General features: G+C 33.2%; 1 protein-coding gene and 2 non-coding genes across 3 annotated transcripts; 1 reads left to right on the top strand and 2 right to left on the bottom strand.

Annotated features, from left to right (window-relative positions):
* Window positions 1–949: 949 nt before the first annotated feature.
* Window positions 950–2,650, bottom strand: LOC142982987 (acyl-CoA Delta-9 desaturase-like). Its single transcript, XM_076129743.1, has 4 exons — window positions 2,523–2,650; window positions 2,039–2,244; window positions 1,539–1,724; window positions 950–1,208 (listed from the first exon to the last, which is right to left on the bottom strand). The coding sequence occupies exons 1-4, from the start codon at window positions 2,643–2,645 to the stop codon at window positions 950–952; spliced, it is 774 nt and encodes a 257-aa protein (XP_075985858.1). The 5' UTR covers window positions 2,646–2,650.
* Window positions 2,651–5,551: 2,901 nt separating this feature from the next.
* TRNAM-CAU (transfer RNA methionine (anticodon CAU)) lies at window positions 5,552–5,624 on the bottom strand. Its single transcript has one exon. It is a non-coding gene; the product is annotated as a tRNA-Met (tRNA).
* Window positions 5,625–8,265: 2,641 nt separating this feature from the next.
* Window positions 8,266–8,338, top strand: TRNAM-CAU (transfer RNA methionine (anticodon CAU)). Its single transcript has one exon. It is a non-coding gene; the product is annotated as a tRNA-Met (tRNA).
* The last annotated feature ends 3,311 nt before the right edge of the window (window positions 8,339–11,649 follow it).

Below are 11,649 nucleotides of genomic sequence, written 5' to 3'. Positions count from 1 at the left end.
AGGCAAGTTTATATTTTGAGATAAAATTTTATCTACCTATCTTTTCTTTTGGAATACACACACAAGCAAAAGAATATTTTTCAAATGTGTTTTCAAAACTTATTAATAAAACTACACTCGTAACAAAATAAGTGTATCTCATGTCGCGGAAATTTGATTCAAACAGCACTGCAAGATAAACCTTATGCAATTAAATTATGTCGCCAGTCTACTCAATCATTTTATTTAGTCTCACATTTATTGGTATACAACAACAGCACAGGATAGTCAAAGACGATACAATAAACTTTCAAATTCTTTGTTATGCAACAGTTCGGATTTAGTAATATTCCAACAGGAAAATGTTTTATGAGGAGCCCTTATTCAATCCCATTTCTCATATGCACAAACCCTTACGAAGTGCCTCGGAGCCACGCCCATGTGTGTTGAGAATAGGCCCTACGCATCACTTCCAGTCCTTTTCCAAATATTAAAATGAAGATTTGTTGAAGATGCTACGGAGATACTTTTGTATGTAAAGCTGATGAATGATCCACCGTTCTTGAATTTTAAACCAAGAGCGGATATAAAAGCTGTTAATAAAAATCGAATTATTCTATATCCATGGATTTAATGTTTTACAAAAATATATTCAAAGTGTGAATGTAATTTTGATACTTATGCCAATGATAGCAACGTAAACATATTTGGTGATTAATCAATGGTATACCTATTAATACCTAAACATAAGAAACACAAGAAAAAAATATTTTGGATCTGTTTAGAAAGTAACGATTATAAAAATGTAGATGCTCCTTCTGGTAAAAACTGGCACGTCAAAGTTACACTACGATTTTAGACGGCAGGTCCATGGGGCTTCTTAATAAATGAACACAAATAAAACATTAACTGCTTTATTATAACAAATCAATCAATAATAACAATCAAATAATTTGCACATATTTTCTGTTCACCCTTTCACTCGGATATTCTCGTACGGATCATCGCCAAGTCTTTTGATAACATCTTTTACCATTTCAGGGGAAGCCTCTTTCAAGTCGTAAGCCCATCCCATCGTCTCCCACCATTTGATGAAGACAGCTGATAGATTCAAGGAGTCGCAGAACTCGGCCGCTTTGTAGTCGAAAGGAAACATGTGGTGGTAGTTGTGCCAGCCTTCGCCGAAGGTAGTAGTGGATACGTAACGGTTCTGTTTGGGGAGAATGTTTCTGGAACAAATTAAAACTGAGGTTGGTTTTTTTGGACATTGTACTTGAAAAATAATCTGCTGTCAGGGTTGTATCAAAGATCGCTAGGTTAGTAAAATGCCTTTATCTGTATTTGTGGTTAGCTTTTACATAATTTTTAATAGGCCCAGTAACGGAGTGCCTATAAACTGTACATGCCAAAGTAAGTGAAGATAGGAAACCTTTAATGCCAGACAAGTAAATAAAGGTAATGGGCAATAAAGGGTGATGAAGTTCAGTGACGTTTCACCAATCGTTTTAACTGATGATAAAATTAAAATATTACAGCTTAGTAATGTTCCGATTACTTACTTATTGTATGGCGTGTATCCATAAATATGTGCAAAACTATTAACGCTCAGTTCATTGTGAAGTACAAACAAGAATCTTATGAAACATTGCCAAGCCACTGCGCACCTCCAGTTCTCTCCGCAGAGGTATATAACTGCGTATGTTGGTATAATGTAGCAGAAGACCAGCTTGTATATGAAGAAATACCTGCAGAATATTAATTTTGTTAATACTCGGATAGGAGAAACGTGTTGTCTTATAGTTTATATTATTTTAAGTATAATCTAACTTCTGGATCTCCTAAATATTTCAAGGGCAAAATTGAAAATGTAGAATAGTATTACTCAAGTTTTACCCAATAGAGCACTATTTTAAAAACTACAGATATTTCTGATCGCACATCAATCAATTTATGACGTCATCTGAAGCACCATTTTTATTACTCTGTCACCATGTTATACGCCTCTGCCTTCGAAGTTTCTCCAATTTAAACAACAGTAATTACGAGTTTAAAATCTTACTTATGTTGCAACATAATCATCCTATCACTGGTAATATCACTCATGTCAATCTTCTTTCCTTGCTTCTTTACTTCTTCGTTCTTCTTCATCATGAGCCAGCCGATGTGAGAGAAGAAGAAACCGCGGTTTGCATTGTGAGGGTCTGCTTCCGTGTCACTGAATTTGTGGTGGAGGCGGTGGTCTCGAACCCATTGGTATATGGAATTCTGAAAGAAAAAAGCATACTTCGTAGATACAGCAGTTTCATTAAGACAGCAACAGTATTTTTTTTTTTTTTTTAAGATTAAGAATAAGTTTTTTAGCCAGACATTTATATGGACATTCAGATTATAGGCATTTCTTTCAGCAATGATCAAACTTGGTTTCTCTCTCAAAAAACCCCGGCTTCGTGTAGTGAGCTATTTGTATTGTCTCCGTTTTTTTAATGACTGATATATTTCTATAATTGATGTAAATATGGTGTTGTTATATAATTAAATATTACCTGTCCAGCTGAAGAGTAGCACGCTATTAAAAATAACTTGAGTGGTGTATTAACTTTATAAGATTTGTGGGTGAACAGTCTGTGAACTCCACAAGTTATGCCCATACCACTAAAGAATATCATGAAGATTACTGAAACACAAAAAACCGGGTTATTTAATACTAGCTGACCCGCGCAACTTCGCTTGCGTCACTTAAGAGAGAATGGGTCAACATTTTCCCCGTTTTTGTAACATTTTTTGTTGCTACTCTGCTCCTATTGCTTGTAGCGTGATGATATATAGCCTATAACCTTTCTCAATAAATGGGCTATCTAACACAGAAAGAATTTTTCAAATCGAACTAGTAGTTCCTGAGATTAGCGCGTTCAAACAAACAAACAAACTCTTCAGCTTTATAATATTAGTATAGATTGAATAATATATTTTATATTCTCTCAATTTTATTGCGCCACAAAAGTTACCCAGCATGGAAATAGTAAGAAAAAAACATAATATGAACTTTATACTCATAGTAATATCTAACTATATTACTGTTTTTATGACGGGAAACTCCACAAAAAATCTTCTTTAGAGTCAAAAAAAGTCTAAACCACAATAGCAAAAAAATTATTTACTTTACAACTCTAGCCGATATAATTAAACAAAAAACTGAAAGAGTATTAAGAACTTACCATAGACAAAACTAGTAAATTTCACAGGAAAAGCGTAATACCAACAAAAGTACACTGCGTAAATGTGGTACCATAACAGAAATAAAGTTGTAACCCAATTGATTTCCTTTTTAAAACCTAAGTATTTTTCAAAACCCATAACTTTTTTTGAAACCCTAACTTTTTCCTTTTTAATCTAGTCTGTGTTTCCTACTTTCCTATCGATATTAAGATTTGCCTTTTTTGACAGTTATTTAATTCACAGTTCTGTTAATAAAAGTATTGTGTGCACTTTCTTTTCTCAATACGTCTTGCCAGGAAATGGGCTGCATGTAAATAAATCATATTTAAAAAGGAATAAATCATTAACTAGAATACTTTTATTTTGTGTATTAATGTGTACTTATTTTAAATTGTATTCACTTATAATTAAAAGTAGGGTCAAGGAACTTGTAGAGGGTGTTCCAATAAGAGTGCACTTGTGCTGTAATATTATCCCGTGGTTTTGGATACGTTTAAATTATACAGCTGTTATGGCAGCTCTGATTAAAATTAACTACTGCGTTGCAAAATAAAACGTGTTATCACCCATTAAAAATTGGAGGAAGTTAGGCCGTTATGCGAGACCGCCGAATGTTATATTATGTCTACAACTTGAATAGTTATCAAGAGTCAAGACATTTCAATAAAATCGCCCTCTAAATCTATAACGGCCCCTTTTCTCACTTTAAGAGAAGGCAGTTGCCCAGTAATACATATAATCTTTTTTAGATGAAAAAAAAAATGGTTTAAATACTTACGGGAAAAAACCGTAGACCATTTCGCGGGAAAGGCATAGTGCCAACACCAGCACACGCCAAACACATGGTACAAAGGCAAAATAATGGCTGTAGACCATTTTATATCATTTTGAAATCCAAGACGTTTTTCAAAATCATTAATTGTGTTTTTAAAACCCATTTACTAAACGCACTTGTTATATAAATGCAAAGTTTGTTCGCATGTGTGTTTGTTTCTCTTTTCATGCACAAACTACTGAAAAGCTATTGGAAATATTCGTCATACAGGTTTTATTTTTCAGGCTACTTTCGATGCAGACAAAGTCGCGTATAGTGTCTATAGACTGGAGTTCTTAGATCTAATATTAGTTAAATCAAACTGTATCTAATGATTTGAGCAGGTAATGTGATCCCGAGTGTAAATTTCACAAAATAAATTTATTATATTGCAACTCTCCCTTTAAATAACGTTTCTTATTTCAGAACGTGGACATGATTCGCATAAATATTTATTAATTTTTCTCTAAGATTTATGTATGTAAATGTCAGTACTGCGATATTTATGCAACCACACTCTCCTATAGGTCATGACATTGAAGATCATAATACTATACATAATATATACCTATGAATTTAAGAAGGTAAAACTCACGTGTTACCATTTACGCGAAGTAAAGACGTTTAGAATAATATTCTACGAATTAAAAACTATCTAAACGCGTTTTTCAATTAAAATAAAAAGTCGGTGTCACCTAAAAATACTTTTTAGTTTGCAAAAATATTTTTTCAGCGGACCTGCTCTGTCTCAGAATCATGATAATTATTAAGCCTGAGTAAATACAGATACTATTTTTACATTAATCATAAAGACTATTTTAGTCTGTCGTGTAATATTAGTTCGGGGAAAAAGTCTTTTTACATTAAAGCAAGTATGAAATAAAATCTTTTCTCTACACAAAAAAGCTCGATATTTTGGCACTTCACGAGCTCACTGAAAAAAACCTAATGAACCATGTACTCATTTGTGATTCTTGAAGCCTTAGAGATTTTTTTACAAGTTCATGCATACTATAATGCGAAAAGACTTTTTCCCCGACCTAATATATCCAAAAAACGCCAAACCACAAAATTGCTTAATTAAAATCCATTACACAAATTGGATATGTTCGCGAGCTAAACCCTAGAAAATCCTGAAACATTAAACTATCATATTGTAGAGTTCAGTCAAGCACCCCTCTATTATCCGCTGTGGAACTAGGAACTTTGTTAAAACTTCTCCATGGCCGACATGTCACTATTACCAACATATATCTGCCGTTTTCAAACCAAAATTTGTACAAAAATCAACCTTGTTTCAACGGAATAAGGTGGTAATTAGTGGCGAAGAATGGGGGAGTAAGTTTGGTGTTTGTAGCACCCAGAACGCTTTACAGGGCAGACAATGTTCTAGAGATGTGACATATTGCTGTTAAGAATTGCAAGCTATTAAGAAGCCAGCTTGAAGAGCTTTTAATTTATTAACGAGCAGGTGCTTGCTGTTAATACGCTAAAAGCAAAATTTTTTATCATAATTTTCAGCTTACTGAAAAATAAAAGCTATGCCCCGGGTGAGGATCGAACTCACGACCTTAAGATTATGAGACTTACGCGCTGCCTACTGCGCTACCGAGGCGTGTGGAAATGCTCCCAAAAAACATGTCTAGCAGTCCCATAGAAATGCCCGATACATTTCCTTTTTGTGAAAAATGTTGGGGAATCGACAATTATTACAACTAAATTTCATTGCGCTATAAACATATTTAAGGCCTTGAATTTTCATATCAAAAACTGATTTCTAATATTAGTTTTCCTAAATGCTATGGGGCTTTGCAACTAACGATTAGATCAATTAGAGATCTTATATAACGTTATATACTTTATTTTATGGCATTAACGACCCATTTAGCAATCTAGTGTATTGTGTAAAAGCCGCTATAAAATATTAGGTGGCAAAGTTAGTCAGTCAAATAATACACATAAAAGTTTGTCGTACAATTCAGCCGTGGGTCCCAATAATACTACATAAATGACATATAAGTTTCAAACAGCTTTACACATGTCACCAGCACGTTGAATAACTGGCGATCTGTCGATTTAAATTGAACAGTGGGTATTACAAGTAGCGGGTATTGAAGCGAGTACAAAGCCAATAAGAGAAAACTGGGTGCCGTGGAAGTTTGTCAGTACGATGTGATGGATCTATTGTTTTACTTGATTTTGCTTGAGAAGGCTTTTATATAATGGACGTGCTCTTTTTGTACCATTATTGAATGTGGATCTCAATAGATATGGCGTTGATTTTTTTGAGAAGTGATTGATTTTTGCATTGGCAAATATTCTACTACGATGTTTAGAGTGTGTGGGAGTATGAAAACTTTGTGTTTTGTCCTCATTTAGGTCAGAAATTGTATTTGTTGTAAAATTGGTAAACGAGTAGTGTTTGCCTGACTATAGACGTCAACTACATAGAGTTACAATGTTAAAAGCTTATAATTTCTACTATCTTGAAAGGTTCTTAGTTCTTAGTGTTCGTGAGACTAAAACCCGAACGAATTAACACTTAAACTGTCATTTCTGGACTTCAAATAGTCTTTTATAAAATTATAATCCAATATCTGAATAAGAAATAATGATCACTTGCTCTTATTGTGAAGGAACACATCGTGAGGAAATTCGTTAAACACATTTCGGGAGGGCATGCAAAGTCCCCAACATGCACTTACCCAGCGTGGTGGGCTCACAGCCTAACCCCTACCTCGTTCAGGAGGAGACCTTTGCTCAGCAGTGGGTTAGCCACTAAAATATTTACAAGTTTTAAAAGGAATCAATGTGATTTTAAGTTTCAACTCAAAATCAATTCCTTTCAAATGTAGGTTAAGTTTTCTATGGTGAAACAAAGGATAAGAAAACGACTAACAATCTCGTATTCAAGTCTTCTTATGAGTTAAATCAAGTAGATCGTACTCGAAAGAGTTAATTAATGACTTTGTACAAATTTTAATTGTGTAAGTTCATTGTCTTTCGAGTTTCCAAAATAAACAAAAGTCGTCCTTTATCAGATTTATTATTTGAAGTTATTGGAGTTTAGGGGAAGTTTATTTGGACGGGCCATTGATGAATGATTTTATTATTCAAAACCCTTTGGGTTATTGTTATTAGTATGTATTATATTAACATTGTGTGTAATGTTTTGCTTTGTTATATCACCCTTTTTGACATCACGTTTTTATTATTGCAAGAATTATCAAAAAGATGTTTTCTATTCTATAATTGAAAAACGATCAATGTTTCCAACAAAGGAACTCAAAATTCTCATTCTCGACTGTCTGCCCCTATACGAGGGAGGGGTTAGGCTCTGAGCCCACCACGCCGGCTACGTGCATGTTGGGGACTTTGCATGCCCTCACGAAATGTGTATTTGGTAGGTAAGCCTATGAAGGAATAGTTAAAGTAAAGAAAGTTAGATTTTTTGGTAAAAAATACGTGATAGAGTATCCTAATAGAAAAATCAACCATATTTCTTCTTTTTCTTCTCATATTCATTGACATCTAAATTTGCAATTTTTTTACGTTTTTTACTAGTGACAATGTATTTGAGAAATACTTGATATCACATTAACATTCAACGTTCCCGTACTTATTAAAGAACCTTATATTTTCAATACAAGATTGTTTGCTTTTAACAAATAAATCCATCAATTACAAACGGTCAGAATAATAACATCAAAATTAATTATTCTCCGCTTTATTAAGCTCATATTATATTCCTTTTAATGTGGAATGTACCTATCTTAGTAATGAAGACATCTGAGAGGGAATCTTAAAGGACTAAAATTGTAGTACAAAACCTAAGTCTATCTTTAATTAATTTAATGATAATTATTTATTTACAGTTAGTTTTCAGATCATCTTTAATTTCAAAGATTGCGTTATATTTTTAAAACTATAATAAACTTTTTTCGCTATCGTACAGTTTAGCGTATACTAATATCACAGTCATTCAGTCCTAAAAGCCTTTCGTATATCTAACATAAGATAAGATCCCCTAAATATTGTCATAGAAAACGAAAACAAACTCCTACAAATCATAGAGAATCTCAGCTCAAATAAAATTTAGCGCTTGTCCAATGTCTATGTATAAAATGTCTGCGTCAAAAGTTGCTTTACTTATATCGACCAGAGAACGCAACCTAGTACAGCTGTGAGCGTTTCAACTTTGACCTTTTGCTCTGTTCTAGGGAGATATCAACCCCTATTCGGTCGGGACAGTATTCGCCTCGGTAGCGCAGTAGGCAGCGCGTAAGTCTCATAATCTTAAGGTCGTGAGTTCGATCCTCACCCGGGGCATACCTTTTTATTTTCGGGACTAAAATTTTACTGGAGTGCTAAGGAAGAATCTTTTTTTGTCGTCATAGTGTATACCTGAGTTAAAGAATCTAGGCATTTACTATAATTTATGGCCAATCTATGACTAACGAGAAATTTTATTAATTAATTAAGCACCAGCCAGGCTTTATCCTTAGCAGGCTTATAGGTTTAGCTTGAGCAGTAGGAGATTTAACAATTGGAATTAGAATATTCATATAATTTGTTATTTACGACGTATTGGTAACGTCTATACTTCCATACCAGTATTTTAAATGTGAAAGTCTGTCTTTAACACTTGCACTATAAACTGAACCAATTTATTATGGAAGAGTTAAAAACTCGAGTCGAAATTAACGCAAAAATATTTTTTCTCAAATCAATCCTCTAGCTACTAAACTAGGGATCGAAACTTTCGCAAGTAACTTTCACTAACAGAAAATTCTTCCAAAAAAATTCAATGACCAGCCGATTTTCTTGATAGAACAGACATCTTTGAATCTGGTCGTTATCTACTGGGCGTGTCTGAATCAGTGTGACGGATCGCCACTCCTCGTGCCCCCCTCGTTCCGACTTTATGTGAAGGAAACCTTAATGATAGGGCGCCGAGTCGAATGTGCGAAGATTTATGTAGCCAGAGAAATTGTATGAAGAGGTTTGAAGAGCCGGGTTATTTTTAAACCTTTTGGAAATTAGCATATTTTGTTATTTTAGCCTTTGAAGTGTGTGAGTTATGACTTTATAAAATGTGTCTTAAATTATGTCGATTTAAGGTTCAAATAGATGTAAATGGGACTCTTAATCTCCTTATACCGGATGAAATTCCTGGGTTAGCTTTAAGTTCTTTGTATTTTCTTTTGTGATATTGTAACAAGAGGTTGGTCCTTGGTACGGTACCTGAAGAAAGGAGTCGGTCTTTTTGGACAGGGAGGTTTATAAATGCTGGAGATGTGTTTCTCTTTGGTTATTTGTCTGTCTATAGCAGTTTGAAGACTAAATTACTGAACTGATTTTGATAAGAGACAATAGAATTAGGTTCGAATATAGACTACTTATTATGCTTACGTAATATATTCTATGTACTTTCATCCTTCATTTCATACTTACGTTCAGTCAGAAATCAAAAGAAAAACTTACTAGCAAAACAAAATGCTTTTCTTTGCATCTCATTATTTATTCACACATAATAAACAGAGAGATCTCATGTTTCAACTACGACTAGTAGATTTATTCGTACTCGTATATAGCGAGAACATTGTGTTAGCACTTCATTACTGTACCTAACGACCCGTGAAATGCATTGCACATTACAATTTGTTTTATTTTAAATAGGTGCTTTGAATTAGGTTTTGATAATATTTTTGTAATGAAGGTGATCTTCGGCTGGGTTACTGGCTGAAACGGTTTTATAGTTTAACTATGAATTAATAATTGACTATATATATAATTATATTATTTTAACCTTTATATTTAACCCGCAATTGGACAGCGTGGTGGACTCAAGGTCTAACCCCTCCTTCATCACGGGAGGAGACCCTTGTCCAGCAGTGGGACATAATTGGGTTGAATTTATTTTTATATTTAACCTGCAGTTTTAGTTTGTTTAGGACAAATTTTACAAACTAAAATAAAAGCACTTACTTTTGTTTCATCGTGAGATAGCTTTAGTGTAAAAATAATTGAGGATTTTTGAGATGTTTCTTTTTTCAGCAAACATCTAAGAAGTTATTCTCTTAGAAATCTGTTAGAAACATTATAATTGATGCTTGTGAGTTTAAGGGCGGTATTGTTTTGACATTTTTAAAATTTGTCAAAACTGTAATTTTACATCAATGGTATTCGCACAATATCCGTTAAGAGAAATACCTGAAAAGTTTAATTACTGTTTAAGTAATACAAGCAAATCACTTTACTGTGGAATGGTGGTAAATATGGTTACAATAACATAGAAACCTTTTTCAAATAATACAATTAAAATAATGTCTTATCCTTTCAATAATCTTTATATCTCGGTCTAAAAGTCGTGGAACAGGAGTACTAGTACAAATATTTGCTATCGATCTCGCTGCGGTACTTACTAGACTTGTGATAAAATAAGTTTCACTTAATGATTCTTTTTATAGACTTAGAAGGATTTTAACTATTTGAACTGAGATATAATGTCTACGGAGTTATAGTTTGTGAGTTATTGAGTGACAAATTATCTTAACACAATGCAAACATGCGATTTTTTGATATTAGGGAATATTTTCAACTTCCGTTCCGTTCAAGTTTGTAGAAAAATTGTAAAGATAAATGTGTTATCGTAATTTAAGAGGAAAAATTTTAGCGTTTTAAAAATGTGAACGTGTTAATTAAAATACATGAATAGAAATAATTGAATTAAATATCAGATCCCACATTTATGTTTGCATCTGTGTTATTTCACGAAATTAAGTGCATCAAGCTGTAAGAAGACATTTTGAAAGTATATTTTCTTGATACACTCGGAGACAAAATAAGATCAATTTTTGACACTACATCGTATCCCCGCAAATTATAAAATGTTGATAAATCATTAATGTATGGTATGGAAATGTGGTATTGGAAATACGGTATGGAAATTCCAAACATAGGTCTGATTCATATTCTTCAAATAGGTAAAAAATCCTTGGTGAAAATATTATTTGCTCAAGCTAAACTAACTGAATATGTGGTGAGCGGAAAAATATACGTATATAGTCACTGATTACCTGATTACGAGGACACGGCTTCGAAACCCCGGTTCGTAAAATAAACTAGAATCCAGAATACTATTAAGTACATCCGATAGTTAAGCTTTAACTTATTTATTAATTTATTTTAATGCATTTAAATATCAACTAAGTATTAAATAAATATCAGTATTTATTCAAACCGTTTTCTCCGCGACTGTACATCGCAAACGAAATGTTATACGGTTATAGAGTATCCTTATTTTGTTGGCTTATTGGTCGGATACCAGTCACGTGGGGCCACGAAATTAGCGGGAATGCAGTGCCTTATTTCTATAGAGCTATCCAGGCTTATCCCTTAAAATATTTCGTGATTGTTGGATACGTAAATAAGCTTAAGTTAGACAAATTGTATTATCATGCATTAATAGTTAATTTTATGAAGTAAAATAGTATATTATTTTCCATTCAGTTACACATAATGATTTACGGTGATTTGTTAGTGTTGGCTAGCATTTATTCTCCGAACAATAAAACATAGTTTTATTTTACATGAGCGCAAGAAACCTGTCTAAAATAGTAAGTCTAAAAATAGTTTCA

The sequence above is a fragment of the Anticarsia gemmatalis genome, chromosome 23, assembly GCF_050436995.1.
Source record: "Anticarsia gemmatalis isolate Benzon Research Colony breed Stoneville strain chromosome 23, ilAntGemm2 primary, whole genome shotgun sequence".
NCBI classification, from domain to species: Eukaryota; Metazoa; Arthropoda; class Insecta; order Lepidoptera; family Erebidae; genus Anticarsia; species Anticarsia gemmatalis.
The sequence above is the reverse complement of the archived record's forward strand: the minus strand, read 5'-3'. Positions and strand labels throughout refer to the sequence as shown.

What these genes read in the sequence shown, in the direction of transcription:
- LOC142982987 (XM_076129743.1), bottom strand. Translation starts at nt 2,645, where the DNA reads ATGATATTCTTTAGTGGTATGGGCATAACTTGTGGAGTTCACAGACTG. An exon ending in GCTACTCTTCAGCTGGACAG is followed by an intron (nt 2,245 to 2,522) that starts GTAATATTTAAT and finishes TTTTTCTTTCAG; the next exon opens with AATTCCATATACCAATGGGT. An exon ending in ATGATTATGTTGCAACATAA is followed by an intron (nt 1,725 to 2,038) that starts GTAAGATTTTAA and finishes AATATTCTGCAG; the next exon opens with GTATTTCTTCATATACAAGC.